Raw genomic sequence first — 19,897 nt, 5'->3', positions numbered from 1 at the left:
TTTTTGAGTTGGAGTCTCACTCTGTCGCCCAGACTAGAGGGCAGTGTCATGATCCCGGCCACCAAAGCCTTGACCTGCTGGCTTCTGGCGATCCTTCTGCCTCAGCCTTCCAAGTAGCCAGAACTACAAGCACGTGGTACCACGCACGGCTAATTTTTTATTTATCGTAGAGATGAAGTCTGGCCAAGTTGCCCAGGTGGGTCTCAAACCTTCGGGCTCAGGCAATCCACTTGCCTCGGCCTCCCAAAGTGCTGGGATTATAGGCTGACCCATTGAACCCGGCCTTTATACAATTTTCACAAATATTATTCTTCTTTTGATTTTTGTTTTAAACATTCAGAAACATAAAAGCCATTCTTAGCTCATGGGCTGTACAGAAACAGGCAGTGGGCAGACTTAGTCCTCAGGAAGTTGTCCACTGTCCCCTGATTTAGAGTATGTTAACCAGAAAAAAATGGCTTTTAAAAAACCAATTTTCCTTCACCCACAGCCTAACTAACATTCAAGCACTCATCAGAACTGAATGTATGTAGATCAGCCTGTGCTCTGGGAGCGACTTGGCTTTTCAGAAGTCCTTTCCTTTTTTGATTGCTTTTTTTTCTTTTTTTCCTTTAAAGTAAAGTTAGTGAGGTTAAGGGCTCTTACATACTTACATAGAGTTTCTCAGCTCTTGAATTTTTTATTCATTCTCTTTGGTTCTTGGGTCTTAATATTCCTGACACTAGCTGGGTTTTCTTCCCTGTCCTACTAGCTGAGTATACTAATATCTAGACCTTTGGAATTTATTCACCTCAGGAGGGAGGAGTTCATAGCAATTTTCTTTGAATTAAAGCTCAAAAAGGCAATAGTTTGGAAGTACACTCCACACAGCTCAGAACCATTTTGTTCAAATAACAACACAGCTTGGTTTAGAAAAAGTCACTCTAAATTTATGCAAGTAAGTAGCTTTTACATTTGGCTGCCAGGTGTGTGCCAGAATACCTTCTGGAAGCTTACACTTGCAAGATCCGTGTGGGTATTTCCTGTGGCTTTCTCCTCACCTTGTAGCTAACCTCTAGCAGCCTGGAAAGTAGATTCAAATTTTTCTTCTCATCTATTAACATGGTTTTAAAAGTCCAAGATTAGGAAGGCTTTGGTGCCAAAAATGAAAAGTGAAAAAAAATCTAAGTTTTACTTGATTCAAAGATAAAGTTCTGTGTTTAAAATAAGAAAAAGCAAAAGTTGAGGTTCTCATAGAAACCAACTCCCCCTCCTTGCTCAGGCTCACTGTTGGTGCTTGTTAGGTGCTGTCTCTACAGTGCCACTGTGTTACATAAAAGCTTGGACCATTTTGGAGCTTTCTTGTCACTCAAAGACAAGAAAGGTAGGCATGGCTCTATGTTTGACCTCAAATGCTTTGTTGTTTGTGAGTTTGTTAATGAATATATGAGATTATTGCTTTGATATGGATAATGGAGACGAGACCCAAGGCAACAAATGCTTGGAGGGCATAGATCTTTCGCTGCCCAGTTGTGTTATTCTGCTACTTGTTGACAGTGACATTATTGCAGCTGCTGCTTATAGAAAACCCCAAAAATGAACATGTGCATTGGGAAGCAGACAGCCTGCCATCTCCAGTCCCCTTCCCAAACACACCCCCAGAGACAGCCTGGCAGGGTTGTTTACGGCCTGTTCTTGGGATGCCACAGGAAGGGAAAGTCCTCGTTAATCAGTGAGAGTTTTTTCTCCCTTTAAAAATCATTGTTTTCAGATCTTGCTCTGCAGTGGGGAGAATTATAAGAGCTTCTTCCCATGCTGACCTGATTGTTATCTTCTATACTAGCTTCATCTGAAAAAGCTTTTCTCCTATTTGGGAGTGATTCTATGGTGTCTAAAGCTAACAATAAATCCGATTTGGTGAAGCCGGTTTTGCATACTGCCCAGTTAAATGAAGAGCAAGAAATCCAGTATAAGACTTCTGAGTCATCCCTTCCTTGTCTCTGCCACTGACCATAGTCAGTGATTGAGCTTTTAACACACACTCACCTTAAGGTTCTGGAATTCAGCCATACTAGAATTCCTCATCGGTTCTCAAAGTGTTAACTCATGTAGTTGTTGTAACAGGTTTTTTTCCTTACTGGCATTCATGTAGCAAACAATTATTGAGCATTTACCTTTGCCAGATACTGGGGATATAAAGAGAACTGGCATATCCCTTTCCTCAAATAACCACAGGGTGAGGATCTACTATTAACAGACTAACAGCAACTATTACGACTTGTATCAGAAAAACTTAAGGCATGTCCAACAGCCATGCACTGTACTTCCTGTCTGTAGTTGGCCCTTGTCTTCTGTCTCTTCTTCAAAGGCAGCTGCAGTTCCTGTTGCATTGTACAGACTTGGTCTTATTGTTCCTATTCCCAATTAACTTCAGTTCCTGGTCTTTCAACAAATGCATCAAACATTACAAAATCAGAACAACTTATAAAAGTCTATCCTAAAAAATTGGAGCTGTGAACTAAAAACAGCACCAGTCTCAGCTTCTGCCCAGTTCTGACTCCCCTGACTACAATTACCAGAGGCGTTTGATCCCTTTAATTAGGATCCTTCATTCTTCTTTTATCCCTTTATTCTGATCATTGGAAAAGCTTTAGCAGTGACATGTTCCAAAATTGGCCCACAAGATGCTACCTCCCCGAGGTAACAAAGTAGAGGTTTAGAGAATAAGGGAGAGAATAAAGAATTTGAGACAATGCGAAATCCATGTTTTATTTCTAAACCTTTTCATACAAATTGAGGCCTCCTACCATGTAGAAGGAACTCTTAGGAACCAACTGGTCTACCATTTGCCTTTTTCTTTGGGCCATTTTAGGAACATGAAATTGTAGTTCCTGAGTGAGATGGCTTACAGTCTTCAATTGTGAACTGATTCATTGACAACATTTGAAACTTGAGACCTCCAAATTATTTCTGCTTTAAAGCTTATAACCAATACCTAAGAGCAAGTTTTTGGCGTGCAAGATGTCACAGTCCTAATAACTAATGATGTGAACTGACTGGGTTTTGTATATAATTTAAGCGATAACCACAGCCCTTAAAATTAGGCAGATGATCTGTCTGCTTCTGCCTTTCATGGTTAAGAGTTCCTGACTCTGTCCTTTTTTTTTTTTTTTTTTTTAAAGAGACAGGTTCTATCTCTCTCACCCAGGCTGGGGTGCAGTGGCATGATCATAGCTCACTGCAGTCTTGACTTTGGGTTCAAGCAATATTCCCACCTCAACCTCTCAAGTAGCTGGAACTACAGGCACATACCCCCATGCCTGGCTAATTTTTTTATCTTTTTCTTGTAAAGACTAAGTCTTGCTATTTTGCCTAGGCCAATCTCAAACTCCTGGTCTCAAGTCATCTTCCTGTCTAAGTTTTCCAAAGTGCTGGGATCACAGGCATGAGCCACCACACTCAGCCTTGATTTTATTCTTGATGCTTAGGGAGAGAATTGTCATCTATATATTACTGCCAAAGAATTTTTGAAATCAACCTGGACAGACTTAAAAGTGCTGCTTTTCTTGGCCTATATACAGAGTATAAGTATCTTGCTCTCTGTGTATAGTGGGGCTTTTTAAAATTTTGTGGGGTTTTTTGTTGGGTTTTTTTGGTGGGGAGAAAGGTAGTGAGGATAAGTACAGAAATGGAACTAATTGAATCTAGGGGTAACAAACTCTGCTGAGAGCCCATGGATTGTAAATTGAGTAGCTGTAGCAGCAGGAACTCAGGCAAAGGCATGGGAGTGCAGTCAGTGTGACAGGATGCTTATTTTGGTGTTCTTTCTGTGCCTTGCCTTGACCTTGACAATTCTTTCAGGGACTGTGTACAGTATACAGAAAGGAGAGGTGTCTGTAGTTTCCCATCTGGAAAACTTTACAGCAGTCCTGCCTAGGGCCTTGGAGGCCAGGGAGGATGATGAAAATGAGATGAGAGAGTATAGCCTCTTGTCCTTTCCCAGCTGTCTGTACCCATGTCTGCACTCAGCCCGACTGTATCTGCTAGCCAGGCATGTGGCTAGCAGACATAAAGCCTGGTTTTGTTCTGAAAGTCCCACCAAAACTTCCATTTTTGTCTCCATGGTTTGATCAACAAAAAATGTGTTAAAATTTCAGGGAACATGATTTAAAGCAGAGGTATTTTATATTTGACTATTGATAAAGAGGTCTTTGCCTAAATAAGGAAAACAAAATCACAGTTCACTGATCTGAGCTGTTCACTGTAAGCAGAGGGTGAATTAGAGACCACCTCTCAGTGTTAGGACCAGGAAATGGCGTTTCCATTTCCACAGGGAAACTTATTTATATCGCAGGAATCACCCCCATGCTCAGCTTTTCCGACGTTTCGTCCAGATTTTCTTTCCCCTAATAATCATACCCCATTCCAGGCTAAGCAGTCTCCTTCCTTTCTCGTGTTTACACCTTTCAAATATTTGCAGATTGTGATCGTGTCACCCTCTTAGTCTGCTCAGCTGTACGGATTCAGCACCTTTTATCTCGCTTTCAAGACGGGCCTCCACACCCCTGAGCCATTTGCTCCTGCACCCTTTAGTGTGCTCTAGTTTTCTACATTTCCATGTGGCCACATCACTTCCTGGAGCCGAACACAGATCATGTGTGAGGATTGTTTTCCTCCTTTGTTGTAGCAGAGGCAAACGTTGCAGCTGTACTCTAGCTCAGTTCTCTGACATTACTAGTCATTGTGGACCGCTTCATCTCCATATTTCAGCTGTATTCTCCAGATATACCAGTTTCAAGACCAGTGGGACATATAGCTGTGCGATAATTTTTTATCCTTGAGGTGTTGTGTAGCCATAGGAAAGTGGGATATATGTAGTGAGGGATTCTGTTGGCCTCCCTCCTGGTGTTTGCATAAAACACCACTGTTCTCCAGATGCCCCAGACCAGGCCTCACTTCAGGTCTGCAACCTGGACAGTTCACTAATCATTTCCTTCTCAGAGTATTTACTTTTTCCAGAATTATTTGTCACTAATGTTCATTTACTATTTATTGAGGATCTTCAATGCCATTGTGTGCTAGACAGTGTATTGGGTGCTGGAAATAATAAAATCTGAATATGACACAGTGCCTGCCCTAAGGTGCAATTTCTGTGTTAGTTTTGCTTTTATTTTGGTTGAAAGTACAAGATTCTCACAGACAGGTTCGTAAGGAGAGAAAGCAGAAGACATCCATGAAACACAGACAGGATTCTAGGGAGGGTCTTGTCTCACTGATCCTGGACCTGGGGTAACCTGGGCCCAGTTCAAATTCAGAAAGTTGAAATCTAGAAAGTCTTATGGGCTCGCCTGGTATCTGCGATTTCTGTCTGAACAGAGCTGCTGCTGGCCTAACTGCAGATGTGCTGCCCTGGAAGCCTGTGCAGTGGCACCTCTCCTTCCCTTCTCCCCCTGCCCCCTCCCACCATGTTCTACCTTCTGCTCTGACTTCCCATTCTAGCTTGTGTTGAGAGGCGAGAACGAAGGCCGGGGTCAAGTGTCCTGGCACAGCTGCCTGAGGCTGTCTCCTTAGCAAGGGATATGTCTTGGTGAGCTCCATGATTGACTTGTCTACCACATTCTGCCAAGTTTTCAGACACACACACACCTACCTAGCATAATCCAGTTATCTATCACGCAACCTATAGGTCACATGGCAAATTTAGTTACCAATAACATATCTTACACAATAGTGAAGGAAAATAACCTTTTCTAGGTGGTAATTAGTCATAAGCACAATATTTTTTCATCATTGAATCCTTACCTTCTAACACAGTGCCTGGCCCAGAGTAAACACTGGCAAGTATTAGTTAAGTGGATCACACCTATAATCCCAGCATTTTGGGAGGCCAACGCAGGAGGATCACTTGAGACCAGGAGTTCGAGACCATCCTGGGGAATGTAGTGAGACCCTGTCTCTACAAAAAATAAAAATAAATTAAAAGCCGAGTTTAAAAAAAGAAATGGAGGTACTAAGGTCTGGAGAACTACAGGATTTGTAAGTATCCCAAGTGAGCAGAAGGTAGGCCTACAGGCCTCTTGCACCCTTCCCTCTGTGCTGTCTCACGCAGTGGACATTCTGCAAGCACCATTGACTAACCCTTCAAGTAGGTTTTTGTTTCCACTAGAGTTTTGCTTCCTTCAGCTAATGCCTGGTCTCTTGTTGCCAGACTAAGTGCCTTCTGAAAGCTGTCATGTATTTCTGCCAACGAAGACTGGTCACACTTCTTCTTAGCTCCCACTGCCTGATAAAGGAAAAAGTGAACACACTTTGAGTCCTGAGGCATAATTATCATAAAACTCAACATAGAGTGTAAAATATTCAGAGCAATACATAACTCTCACAGCCATCAATAGAATCTCTTAATATAGCCATTAGCTTGTCATTAACAGGAATTTATACTTCTTGTTCCAAAGTTGACTGACCAAAGTGTTTGCGTAATTGACCTAGTTAGTCAGTGTCTCTTAAATGTATAATTTTTAAAAATAGAATGATTGCTTTATGGCTGTATCTTTCACCCATGCCAGCTCTGGCATGGCACCCTGTCTTTTCTCTCTTCTTTCTCTAATAAACTTTGTTTGAAAACTTTTTAAAAAGCCCGGTTCGGTGGCTCAGCCTGTAATCCCGCACTTTGGGAGGCTGAGGTGAGTGAATTGCCTAAGCCCGTGGGTTCGAGACCCGCCTGGGCAACTTGGCAAGACCTCATCTCTACAACAAATCAAAAAATTAGCCAGGCGTGGTAGCGCACGCCTGTAGTTCCAGCTACTTGGAAGCCTGAGGTGGAACGATCGCCAGAGTCCACAGGTCGAGGCTGCAGTGGCCAGGAACAGCCACTGCACTCCAGTCTGGGTGATGGAGTGAGACTCCAACTCAAAGAAAAAATACTAAAAAAAATAAAAATAAAAATAATGATTGTTATAGCCCAGCATTTTAAATTTGAAAGGAGGCACCCTATATTCCATGAGTCAAGCTGTCAAGCTTTGGGTGAGGAATCTCAAAAAGGCATAACCAAAATTAAAAGATTGTATATCGGGACAAGACTTTGCAGATCTTTTATTTTATAGACAGAGACCATGAGACCTGGAGAAGTATAATAGTTCATCAGCAGCAGAGGAGAAACCAGAACCATGATGTGCTCATGGCTAGTAGTGAACTTACTCTTACTAAACTATACAAAGAGGGAAAATTCTTGTATTTTGTACTGTTTTAAGTAGTCTTGGTCAACCATTCATATCCTGTAGAGTCTTGAAAAGGTATGAAGAACGAGTTTTTCTATATGCAGGTTGGCCTGTGGTGTTTTGAAGAGGTCCTAGAGCCACATGGAGTGGGTGGGCAGGGGTGTGTCTTGCCCACCTCTCCTGTACCTGCCCTTGTAGAAGTCAGCTGAGAAGCCTCCATGGGGAATCGCTCTTTGTCCTGGCACACCCCATAATAGGGAAGGAAAATGTTTAGGAATGTTTTTAGACGGGCTCGGTGGCTCAGCCTGTAATTCCGCGCTTTGAGAGGCTGAGGTGAGTGGATTGCCTGAGTCCGCGGGTTCGAGACCCATCTGGGCAACTTGGCCCAACCTCATCTCTACAATAAATAAAAAAATTAGCCAGGCGTGGTAGCGCACGCCTGTAGTTCCAGCTACTTGGAAGGCTGAGGCGGAAGGATCGCCGGAGTCCGGCAGGCCGCTACACTCCAGTCTGGGTGACAGAGTGAGACTCCAACTCAAAAAAAAGAGAGAATTTTTTCGCTGTAGTGTTTTTCTTTTTTAATTAAAACAAAATAATTTTGTTTCTTGAATGCTGTGTCAGAAGTAAGCTTGGCACTTAACTTGCACCTGTGGCGTTTGAAGCACAGCTGCGATAATGTGTCCTTATCGGCAGGCAGCACAGCACTGGTGTGTTATCGGAAGAGTCTGCTATTAGTGATAATATGCAGGAAACCAGGTCCTGGACCCTTCTTCCGCTGGCTGGGGAGAACTTCTGCAGCTCCAGTGATACCTCACTTCATATTTACAGTTCGAGGCCCTACCTGGTTTGGAAGCTCACCATTGCTACCGCCAGCCTGCCCAGCTCAGCAACAGCCACCTCGGATTTGCTTTCTGAGAACCCAACTTTCTTTCTCTTCATCTGCTTTCTTTAACATTTTCTTCTTTTAAAGTCCATTTTCTTGTTAAGAAAGCAGCACAGCAGGGACTCCACCACAGGCGTTGTTGGAGTGCAGGTGCATCATGGCCTGGGCTGACTTGCTCCCTGAGCCTGTGGGGGAAGGAAGGCACAGCAGAACTCCTCTTGCTGCCACCATGTATCTTCACCTGACTTTCAGCAACAACAGCAACGGACTTTGCGGCCTTTGTCAGCAGACAGCTCATTTCTTACCCTGTTCCATGACCCCTTAGGACACAAAAGCCAGTCTGGAAACTGGCAAACCCTCCACTGAGGCAGCTTTTGAACTCTCCAAGGTAGCCATCAGGACCCGCCCCATCCTTCCAGCCTTCTGTATTTACATTGCAGTCTACACTGTGTTTTTCAAGCTGGCCCAATAGAGTCTTAAATCAATTCAGTGTCATAGTCATATTGGTTTTTTCTTTTTTTTTTTTTTTTTTGAGTTGGAGTCTCACTCTGTCGCCCAGACTGGAGTGCAGTGGCCACTTCTGGCCACCGCAGCCTCGACCTGCTGGGCTCCGGCGATCCTTCCGCCTCAGCCTTCCAGGTAACTGGAACTACAGGCGCGCGCTATCACACTTGGCTAATTTTTTGATTTATTGTAGAGATGAGATCTCGCCAAGTTACCCAGGCGGGTCTCGAACCCGCGGGCTCAGGCAATCCACTCACCTCAGCCTCCCAAAGCTCTGGGATTACAGGCTGAGCCACCGAGCCTGGCAGTTTTTTCTTTATTGAGATGGAACAGAAGAGGGACTCTCAATATAACACATATAGTCAAGATCATCCGTTGTTTTTTGGAAATGTATATGTGGATTATAGTAAAAAAGAAGTCTGAAAAACATTCATCTTCAGCATCCTTCATCTGCAGATGTAGCTTGGCTCAGCAGACATCCAGGTATCCTAAAAGCCTTCCTGCTCTCCTGGCCCTGACTTTGCACCTTGTTCTGATCAAAGGTTCTTTGAACCTCTCCCTACCCACCGCCTGTTTCTGAGTCCCTGTTTTGGCTTCTGCCTGGGCCCCCCTTGCCCCTTGGAAAGGTGTTGCTTCAGAGGAGACAGGTCAAAGAAAAGTTCCTTTGTCTTCTCTTACTCACCTGCCTGACAGGAATGGATGTAAATGAATGTTTACTTACTTCCATTTTATTTTATTTTATTTTATTTTATTTATTTATTTTTTTTTTTGAGTTGGAGTCTCACTCTGTCACCCAGACTGGAGTGCAGTGGCTGCTTCCGGCCACCGCAGCCTTGCCTGCTGGGCTCCGGTGATCCTTCCTCCTCAGCCTTCCAAGTAGCCAGAATTACAGGCGTGCGCCACCACGCCCGGCTGATTTTTTGATTTATTGTAGAGATGCGGTCTCACTGCCCAGGCGGGTCTCGAACCCGCGGGCTCAGGCAATCCACTCACCTCAGCCTTCCAAGGCGCGGGATTACAGGCTGAGCCACTGAGCCCAACTACTTATTTCCTTTTTTTTTTTTATTTTATTTTATTTTTTTTAGTTGGAGTCTCACCCCGTCGCCCAGACTGGGGTGCAGTGGCCGCTCCCGGCCACCGCAGCCTCGACCTGCTGGGCTCCGGCGATCCTTCCGCCTCAGCCTTCTGAGTAGCCGGAATTATAGGCATGCGCTACCACGCCCGGCTGATTTTTAGATTTATTGTAGAGATGAGGTCTCGCTGCCCAGGCGGGTCTCGAACCTGCCGGCTCAGGCAATCCACCTCACCTCAGCCTCCCAAAGGCGCGGGATTACAGGCTGAGCCACCGAGCCCGGCTATTTACTTCCATTTTAAAAGAGCACAGAAATAGCAGGCTTCAGCTTCCTGTTGAAATGGGGGAGCTCGTAATTTGACTTCCAAAGGACCCTCGGGAAAAATGCTTTGAATATATTTCTGCTTGATTTGTTAAACTCCCTGGGCCTGTTGAGCCATTGTGTTTTCTCAATTGCACCACTTGGTGGTCTCTAGGATTCAGAGGGAACTGCTGGGGTCTCTGTAGCCTGACCAGTCACTAGAGATTCCAGAACACCGAGAGAGTGACAAAGTAGAGTGGGTACTCAGCCAGGGAGGCGTAGAAACCTTTTGTGCCCTCGTAGTGGAAATTCTCCCTAGTTCCTGCTACCCAGTGTGTTGCCCTAGCTGTACCCCAGTTCTAGTCCCCAGTTCATAAGGCCCTACGCAGCAGCACCCTGGCTCCATCCCACCCAAATGGCTGCTGAGGGTCAGAAACAAACTGAACACTTGTCTTGGCACTGTTCTTGTGTCTGCAACAATGCTTTTTCTTTGGTTATATGGCAGGATAGTTCAATAGAATTGTTTATTTTTCTCTCTGACAATTCTGTTCTTGCTTAGTTTGCAGATATAAAATGAAAAGTGTTTTGGCTATTGATGTTGTAAAAAGCATGGACTATCTTTCACATTCCGTTTTTCTCTAGCCTCATGTCTCCCTGCAGGGTTAATCTCAGGCTCTTTGGCTCATGAGTTTATTGCTGTCTTTCACAAAAAAATAAGTTCCACTCCTCCCCTGCAGCCTGGCTCAAGTGCCAGGGATGAGGCAACCTTGGTGATCTTCTCAGCCATGCGACACTTGGGTAGGGCCTTCATCTGTTCCCTCTTTGCAAGAGTGGGAGAATGGCCACTGCTGCCAGCTCAGGCTGCTCTCCTGCTGCGTCTCTCTCCTGGCCTCACATGTTATTTGATATGGTACATTCCATTTGTGAGGCTTGAGTCTCAGAGAGAAAGCTCTGTTCTTCATCTTTTGAAAGCCCAAGTTAGAGGCTAGTCCTTTTTTTCTGAGCTTTGTCATCTTGCTCTGACCAGAAGCATGAACAGCACCTAGCTTTATTCATACATCAAGAGATGTGCCTCTATCCCAGCAGCGGTGGGGCCTTTTTTCCCAGAGGCTCTCCCACAAGTGTTTGCCACCCCCTGGGCACCCTGCTTCTAGACTCCCTGTGCCAGATCTCCCGTCCCTTCCCTTGAGGCTGTCTGTGAATAAGAGGTAGTACTTCCCAGTTCTGCCTTATTGCAGCAGGAGAGACTAGCAGTGATTCAGAGCCATGAACACTCAACGCATCCTCCCCTGAATTTTCATCATTTTCTTTCCCTGTGTCTCTAGCCCAGTTCAACTTTTACCTCATAATTTTACAGCTGCAGTCTGCATTTCTTTGAAATATTCGTCAATCTTACTCAGATATCAGAATGTAACACAGATCATGGTCTGTCACAGATGACCACTATGAGTGATAAATGTATTTACAAAGTGGATGATTGAATCAAAGAAAGAACAAAAGACAGAGTTGGTTAGTGAGCACTTATTTTGTACAGAATACTGTGGTTGGATACAAAGAAGTATGAAGGATAGGATTTTTTTTTTTTGAGTCAGAGTCTCACTCTGTCACCCAGGCTGGAGTACAGTGGCATGCTCGTGGCCACCACAGTCTCAACCTGGTGGGTTTGGGCAATCCTTCTGCCTCAGACTTCCAAGTAGCTGGAAATACAGGCACGTGCCACTACGCTCAGCTAGTATTTTTATTTATCGTAGAGATGAGGTCTCACCATGTTGCCCAGGCTGGTCTTGAACCCATGAGCTCAGGCAATCCTCTCACCTCCACCTCCCAAAGTGCTGGGATTACAGGTGTGAGCCATCACACCCAGCACAGAAGAGGATTCTTTCCTCAGGGATTTTTCAGGCCAGTCATGTGGTCAAAGAAGACTATGGGAATTGCTAAGAGTGATAATGAGTATAAAGATAATAATAACTAAAATATATTAAACCTTTCCATGTGGCAACATCATTCTAAGTATTTTACATACATAATCTTCCCTAGTTCATACAGCAACCTTAAGAAGTAGATATATTATAATATCTCTTTTACAAATAGGGAAACTAAGACTTTGTTACTAATTTGACCAAAATCACAAAATTAGTAAGTGATAGAGTTAGGATGTGACTCTAAGTCTCTCTGGCTTTAGATACCTAATATATCACCAGTATTCTGATTTCTTTCTGTCTCATTCTGAATGAAAACTGATGGCACTATTGTCCAAACTGCAGCCAGAGGACAGAGGTGGGAAGCTTATTTTAAGAGGAAAATGACTCTCCATTAACTCTTAAGTTCGATGTGTAAGTCAGATAGTAGGGAGAAAATATCTAGGAGTCAGTGGGAATGGCTCTCAGGAGGAGAATGGCTGGGTTACCAATAAGGCTCAGGTAAGAGAATCTGCCGTTTTCGTAAGTAAGACTATGGAACCACAAGGAACAAGGAATATAAGAGGAGAATTCATTTTGGGAGCAGGGGGATTTCTGCTCATCTCATTTGGAAAGCTCCTTTCCCCCAGGTGCCTTTGATAATTCCCAGATGCTGTGGCTGAGTCCCTCTCCATTGGTGCTGCTGTGATAGTGTTGGTTTTTCCAGCTGGTGGAGAAATAACCCCTACTCAGCTTTTCCTACTGCCTCTATCTTAGTCTCATGGAATGGAAGTTAGATCTAACACCTGCTCTGTCGGAAGTGCGAGGGGACCATCCTTGCTGGACAACAGGCCTAGTGGGCACCTTTTCATCACAAATTCTTCTTTTCTCCTGACTCAGGCATCGAATGCCCCAGAGGAGCCCGAAACCTCCCAGGCATGGTGCAGGAAGGAGAGCCCTTCAGCGAGGAAGCCACACTCTTCACCAAGGAACTGGTGCTGCAGCGAGAGGTAGGACATCTTCCTGTTGCTTCTTGTATGGGGAGGGCTTGAAAATTCAGGCTCCCTTGGTCTGACGTTTCTCTGCCATGTCAGAGATCAGTTTGTCGCTATTTCCACTGCTCAGCCTTGTGCATCCATGATCCATTCTTGTGTCTACCCATATCTTATTTCCCTGAGCCCTGCATTATTGGCCAGCCGCCCCCAGATTGCTCCTCTCCACTGGTGGCCTTGGATGTGTAGTGAATACCAGGCCTGCCCAGCCCAGCCAGGAGCCTAATACAGAGAGTTTACAGCTTTGCATTCCTCCTCCTTGGTGAATTAGCCTGAGCTGCCTGCCTCCAGCGGGATTTAGAAGCTTGACTAACCCTGTCAGGGGCCAATTTTCTTTGAACATTTATTTGTATCTTTGAGTAATTGCATTTTCTGTAGCGGGTTTTCTGACTTAATTTAATTGTATTTCTGTTTCTGCCTGTTGGGCTGGCTCTTGCAGGCAGGAGTTAGGCTCTCAGCTGCTGTAGGGCCCTTACCTGTTAATTTTGCTCGTCTTCATCAGCAGATTCCTCTTCTTTCCAAGAGGATGCCCACCATTCATCCTGCTGGAGGGCCCAAGAAAGGAACAGTAGTGGAGCATGGTGGGCTCAGGCTCAGGATTTCGGATCTGCCTTTGTCCCCATTTCTTTTACAAGGAAATATATAGATTCCCTCCAGCTTTCATGCAGTATCATAATATGCACAGAGATACACGTGTACAGGCTCCTGCAAGTTATCTCTCTCCCATGAGTCTCTGTAGATTTTTTTTTTTTTTTTTTGAGTTGGAGTCTCACTCTGTCACCCAGACTGGAGTGCAGTGGCATGCTCCCAGCCACCGCAGCCTCAACCTGTTGGGCTCCGGCGATCCTTCCGCCTCAGCCATCCAAGTAGCTGGAACTAAAAGCACGCGCTACCACGCCTGGCTCGTTTTGATTTATTGTAGAGATGAGGTCTCGCCAAGTTGCCCAGGTGGGTCTCGAACCTGCCGGCTCAGGCAATTCACTCACCTCAGCCTCCCAAAGAGCTGGGATTACAGGCTAAGCCACCGAGCCCAGCTTCTCTGTAGATCTTTGAGAGAGCTGTGGACTTTTTCAGAATGTCCAGTGATACCAATACCTGTTTATAAGCTTTAGCATCTCAGAAGTACAAGAGAACAAGCCAGCCGATATGCCTGTGTTAGACTACCCTGGCCTTGAGAAAACCGCTGCTTTGCCTTCTAACTAGGCTGTATCATTCCTGTTGATTGCCACCACTTTGGGATTTCTCTAGCATTTGCTTTCTCATATTATGAAAGAAAGTAGTGTCGCAAAGCAAATCCTGAATTCCCCATTCCATTTTCCAGATAACCCATTGCAACTATTCAGGTACTGCATCTGCTTTTGTTGGCTGCCTGTACAGTGGTTGGGGTCTTCAGGCCTCATTGGATCATCAGGTTCACTTGGCCTCTATTTTGCTTCTGTGATGGTAGTTTGTGAAGATGCTTATGGAGTAGAAATCTTTATAGTGACATGGATGGTGCCTTTCCCCCGACTCCTGTTTGTAACTACACAATGTAGTTTGACTTTCTATCAATTAGTGATAGCCCCCTGCTGAGAAGGGACTAGGTGATTGGGGCAAATACTGTAGAATTTCCCTCTGCCTTTGTGGGAATTTGGATAATAAATTGCAGAGTAACTGTGTTGGAAAAAGCAAGTCCATGCAAATTCATGATGTAAAGACATTACAGAGGATGCAGCAGAAGGTTTTTGTTTGTGTGTTGCTCTTTGGCTAGAGGGAGGAAATTCTTCCTTTCACTGAATTGCCTGAGACGTTTGTTGATGGCATTCTAGTCACTCCTTGTCTCAGTCAAATTTCTTACCATACTCATCTTCCCATTGTTTCACAGCTCCTGAAGTTTCTTTATCTTTCTTTGTCAACTCTTGATTTCCCAGCCACTTTTCTTCCTGATCATGTTTCTGGTCCACTGGTGGGATTGAGAAGTACAGAGGTCAAAAAGAATGGTGACCACTAAAAAGAATAACATTTGACTGTTGAAAAAAAGATTTTTTTCCCACTTTCTCTGATGCCCTTGGCATGTGGCTTGAGTTTGCAAATCCTAATCCAAAATTGACCTTTCTTGATTATCATGGCCCAATCTTTCATATCCCTACAATGGGGGCCTCTTGATAAGGAACCTTTCTGTATTTTCTTAGCTCCTTAAATGATTACTTAGGCTGGCAGTTTTGAAAAATCTTTACCCAGAAGAAATAATGAGTATGGCCTAAACTACGAACCAGTCAAGATTTTGACAAAAGGAAGCTATCGTATCCTCCAGTCCTGGAGATTACCTCCATGAAATGTAGGAAAACTGTTTTCTGAACAGTGTAGCAAGGAAGAAAGGTTTTATTTTTTACAGTTTTATTCATTAGCTTTTGCCTGTTTAGTACCTGCATTGTTATCTCCTAAGTTGTCTTGAGGACTGTTTTTTTTCACTCACCCCACAAGGATCTAGAACCGGAGAACAGTCTGGGGCTTGGTTGTCCTGGATGCAGAGGCGCTTCCCGCCCTGAGTGGAAGTCCCAAGAGGTGCCCGAATGCCAAGTGTGGGCCCACGGCTTCCCCCTCATGCAGCACTTACCTTCCGGAAGCCTCTGCTGTGCCACGGTGCACTCCAGGAACTCTTCTGGAACTGAGCCGCTGTGGGCTGGCCACAGCTGAACTGCTTTTTGTACCTTGTGCCTGTTTCCTTGATAATCCGATTTAGCTCAGCTAACTAGGTATTTGGAAGATGTGACTGTCCTTGGCCCTGCACCATCCCTTTATTTTTAAGTTTTAAATTTTTGTTCATATTACCTTATTTTTGGCCAGGATTTCTTTACCCCCTGCCTGCTTTCTCCCAGTTACTATAAATCTGCATTATCATAGGAAAGAAGCAGCACACAGATTTCATGATCTCAGTGTATTTCCTGGACCCTTCTGTGCGATCCTACAGAGGCCTGGTCAAGTTGGACTCCTTGAGATGAAACCATAAATTGAGCTGAGGAGAATACAGGGTGCAGGAGTAGAGTGGGGGGCTGGTGTATGGACTGAGTAATCATTTCTGCCCCTATGCCTAGGAGAGGTGTGCAGAGTGCCTAGCACTGAAAAAATGACCCCATGTTTATTAAGTGGTTTGTCCAGCTTTGGGTGGGCAGTGCAGGAATTCCTGCTGTTTCTTCCTCTATCTTGGGTGAAGAGAGAGTTACAGCCTTTCCATCCTGGGTCCTCATGCGGAGCCTTCAAGCTTTAGACAAGTGTTTTCTCTGCATTTTCAGGTGGCCCCCATTTTCTTGAGATAACCCTGATTTCTCTGCGTTCCTTAAATTTATTTTACAAGGACACCAGTCAGCACAGAGCTACTGACATTCCTGGCCATCACCCAGCTCCATTTTCCTAACTTCTTTCCTGTCACCTTTCATTGCATTTCTTCTTTGTCTCCATCGTTCTACTTGTTGCTTCTCCTCAGCTATTGATGCCTTCTGGCTTTTGTTTTTTTCCCTGATTTGGAAGTCTGGAAGTTCCAGGTCAGTGGTCTAGGCATTCTGGTGGTGCTGCTAGCCTCCAGGCAGGAAGAACAGTAAGTTAGACACCATGTCATTACCTGATTCTCTTTGTGACCTTGAAACCCAAAGCATCCAAGAAACTCAAAGGACATAACACTTATTCTTACTCAAAGGAAACTCAATCAACTCAACATTCCTTTGCAGCCTGACTCAGTTGGTATATAGCAAGGGTAGGCAAATCTGACCACTGTCAGTTTTTACAAATAAAGTTGTATTGTAACACAGTCATGCTAATTCTGCCATTTATTGTCTATGGCTGCTTTCACACTATAACAGGAGGGTTGTGTAGTTATAACAGAGTAGCTATATGGCCCGAATAACCTAAAATATTCATCATCTGTCCCTTTACAAAAATGTTTGCCGACTGCTACTATATAGGGCATGCTGAATTGGGTTTAAATGGCTTGTTATTGTCCTGAAAGTGTGAGTTGGCTCTCCTGTGCCCTACCATTCAGGCTGTACTACTTCTGGACCACACTGCATGAGATTATTGTAGCTGTAACTGTAAGCTGAGTGTTGTGTCCCATTGGATAGCATGTGCTTGGTAAGCCAACCATCTCCTTTCTCCACCCGCCCTCCCCCCCAATACAGCTGCCTCTTTAAGGCAGTTTCCTGCCACACTGTCAAGGACAGGAAGATGTGTGATTTTCCAGACAGGAAGTTGTGCCCATTGCTAGCGTCCTCCCAGAAGTAGTGATAAGAGACAGCATTAGCTAATGGGTGGATCACTGGCTTAAAAGTGCAAACTCCTAGGTTTTAACACTCCAATTTTATGTGGTCCTGGATACGTGACTCCTTCCTGTCTTGGTATTCTGTCTAACACACTGATTTAGCAATCCCAAGCCATCCTCTCCCTTCTGAGGCCTTTGCTCTGAATAAAACAGTGACTTGGGATCTCTTTCCACCCTCTTCTAGGAGGCCAGCTAGCCGGCACATACTCATTGACCAGTTCCTTCATGTACAAACACTATTTTTGCTGTTGTATTGGGTAAACCTGAACTTTTAGAGAAAGGGCCATAAGGTATTATTAAAAGAGATCAATGTCACATTTTGACTCTTTTCACAGTTCCAGGCTGTAGAAGATGCAGTTCCCGGAGGATGGGGGCTAGATGGAGGTTAGGTGATCATTTCCAAGGCTTGTTTCGATGACCCCTCTGTCCTCTCTGAGACCTCAGAAGTTGCTCTTTGCTGCTGCCTGGAAAATGACTTCCTCATGCTGGACAGTCCCAACTGAAAACTCAGGCTGCTGCCTTGACCTATTTCCCTTCTTCCTGCTGGCATTCAAAGAGAGGATGTCCCCCTGGGGAGCTCATTCTGTAGGCTGCAGTAGCCAGGGCACAGTCCTGGATTTCCTCTCTCCCCTACCCCTTGCTTTAAAAAAAATATATATATATATATGAATGAAAGCATTACAAGCAACTGTTGCTGTTAGAGGAAGATGCGTTTATGTTTCAGGGATTGTGGCCCCCCATGAATACTGATGTGTATTTATGAAGGGGTGTCTGGGAAGGAAAACTTAGAGTAAAAGTGATTCTTTTCTCCTTCATTTTCACCCCAAGTATGCTGCATCCTGTCTGAAAACATAAACTGGTCTAAGCAGTGTGAAGTCATTCTCAGTCTCTGTTCCTCCCCACACCCTCTGTCTTTCCCCACATTGTCCCACAAGCACTGTAGCATATGCTCTCAGCCCTTTCTGTTCCATTTGTCTGTGTGGGCCATTCCCTGTCAAGGAGATGCATGGGAGGAGGGATGATGGCAAAGTTATATCTTTGGACCGAAGTGATGAGGACAGGGACAATTCAAGCCACAGGGAGTTCCAAGAGGGTGAAGGACACCTGATGGGGGTGAGGCCAGTGAAACCTGCTCTCCACCTCTCCCTGACTGCCATGTCCCTTGGGAATGCTCACTGAGCCACCAATAATGACCTGTTGGAAAGGAAGGCAGGCTGTGCGACAGAATTTCATTAATTTGCACAAAGCCACCTTATTCTAGATTATCTTAGCCACTGCCCAGAAGAAAAAGAATATGTGTTGTCAGCTTTCTAAGCAGTTCTCTTATCCTATGAGATTTTAAAAGTGATTTGGGGGCTCAGGCCTTTCTCACCTCCCCACACACTTATATTTCATCACACACCCATGGTCTTTAAGTTCAAACAGTTTGTCCTTGTTTAAGGACAAACTTAAATTTTCTTTGAAGAGGGATCAGGTAAAACAACTCCTGTCTTACAGTGATCAAACACAAGTTTTATATAGCATTTTCTAGTTTAAAATTGCTTTCATGTATACAATTTCACTTTAATCTCACAGTAAACCTATACGAAAAATCTTATCCCAGTTTTACAGTTAAGGAAACTGGGCTGCATAGTAACTTCTATTCACAGAGCTACTACAAATGCAAAACTCAAATGTCATGCACCCCAAATCAAGTTTTTTTTCCCTCCAAATTTTGCCAGTTTTGCTATTAGAAGGTGATCGTTCTTTTAGCCTTATTTTATTACTTTTTCAACCCTAGATCATCTGGAAGAAGTTAAAGGACTAGTAGTAAAGGATTTCTCGAGCCTAGAGGAGTGAGTCTTCTGTAAGGCCTGGATTCCAATTCTGGGTATCTGTAGAGACTGCAGGGGGGTTAGGGAGTTTTGCTATGGCCCTGCTCCCCAAAACATTTGCTCTGCTCTTGCCACAGTTTTTATATCTTTTGACTGCCTGATTTCTGCTTCATCTGCTATTTGACCTTTGTGGGCCTTACTTTTTTATATGACTGCTTCATTTCCATTTGCTTGTGTATATCCATATTCCTGTTTCTAATCTTTATTAAAAGACAAATCTGACTGGGTGCAGTGGCTCACGCCTATAATCCCAGCACTTTGGAAGACCTAGAGTGGAGAATTGCTTGAATCCTGGAGTTCAAGACCAACCTAGGCAACAGTGAGACCTCATCTCTACAAAAAAGATCAAAAAAATTAGCCAGGTGTGGTGACGCATGCCTGTAGTCCCAGCTACTCAGGAGGCTGAGGTGGAAGCATCGCCTGAGTCCAGGAGGTCAAGGCTGCAGTGAGTAGTGCTTGTGCTACTTCACTCTAGCCTGGGCAACAGAGTGAGACCACGACTCAAAAAAAATTAAAAAGACAAATCTGACTGTGTAAGTGCAATTGTAAGCAATTGTAAGTCCTGTTGCCTCTGGGACTGCCTCTCCAACTTCATGTCTCGCCTCTCCAACTTCATGTCTCACCTCCGCCACTTACTTCATTTTTTGTACCTTATCAGAACAGACTTGTTACACTGGCGTTTCCCCATATGCATCATTACATTTTGTCTCTCCACCCGGTACACCAACCACCCTCCTTCCTTGTTTTCCTATTTGTACATGTTCTTTAAGGTCCACCACCTTTTCTTAGAAACCTTCCCTTGCTCTCCCAGGCTGGTAAGATGTCC

General features: G+C 44.5%; 1 protein-coding gene across 1 annotated transcript in view; it reads left to right on the top strand.

Moving 5' to 3' along the window:
• The window catches only part of SND1 (staphylococcal nuclease and tudor domain containing 1), a 365,164-nt gene extending 349,582 nt beyond the window's left edge, over positions 1-15,582 (top strand). The window contains exons 16-17 of the mRNA XM_021711814.1: positions 12,755-12,889; positions 15,332-15,582. Of these exons, the coding sequence (XP_021567489.1) occupies positions 12,755-12,889; positions 15,332-15,582 (386 nt within the window). The remainder of the gene's footprint in view (positions 1-12,754; positions 12,890-15,331) is intronic.
• The last annotated feature ends 4,315 nt before the right edge of the window (positions 15,583-19,897 follow it).

Source organism: Carlito syrichta, unplaced genomic scaffold (assembly GCF_000164805.1).
Source record: "Carlito syrichta isolate Samal-C Ts95f unplaced genomic scaffold, Tarsius_syrichta-2.0.1 Scaffold302616, whole genome shotgun sequence".
NCBI classification, from domain to species: Eukaryota; Metazoa; Chordata; class Mammalia; order Primates; family Tarsiidae; genus Carlito; species Carlito syrichta.
Note: the sequence above shows the minus strand (reverse complement) of the source record. Positions and strands in the feature narration are given on the sequence as shown.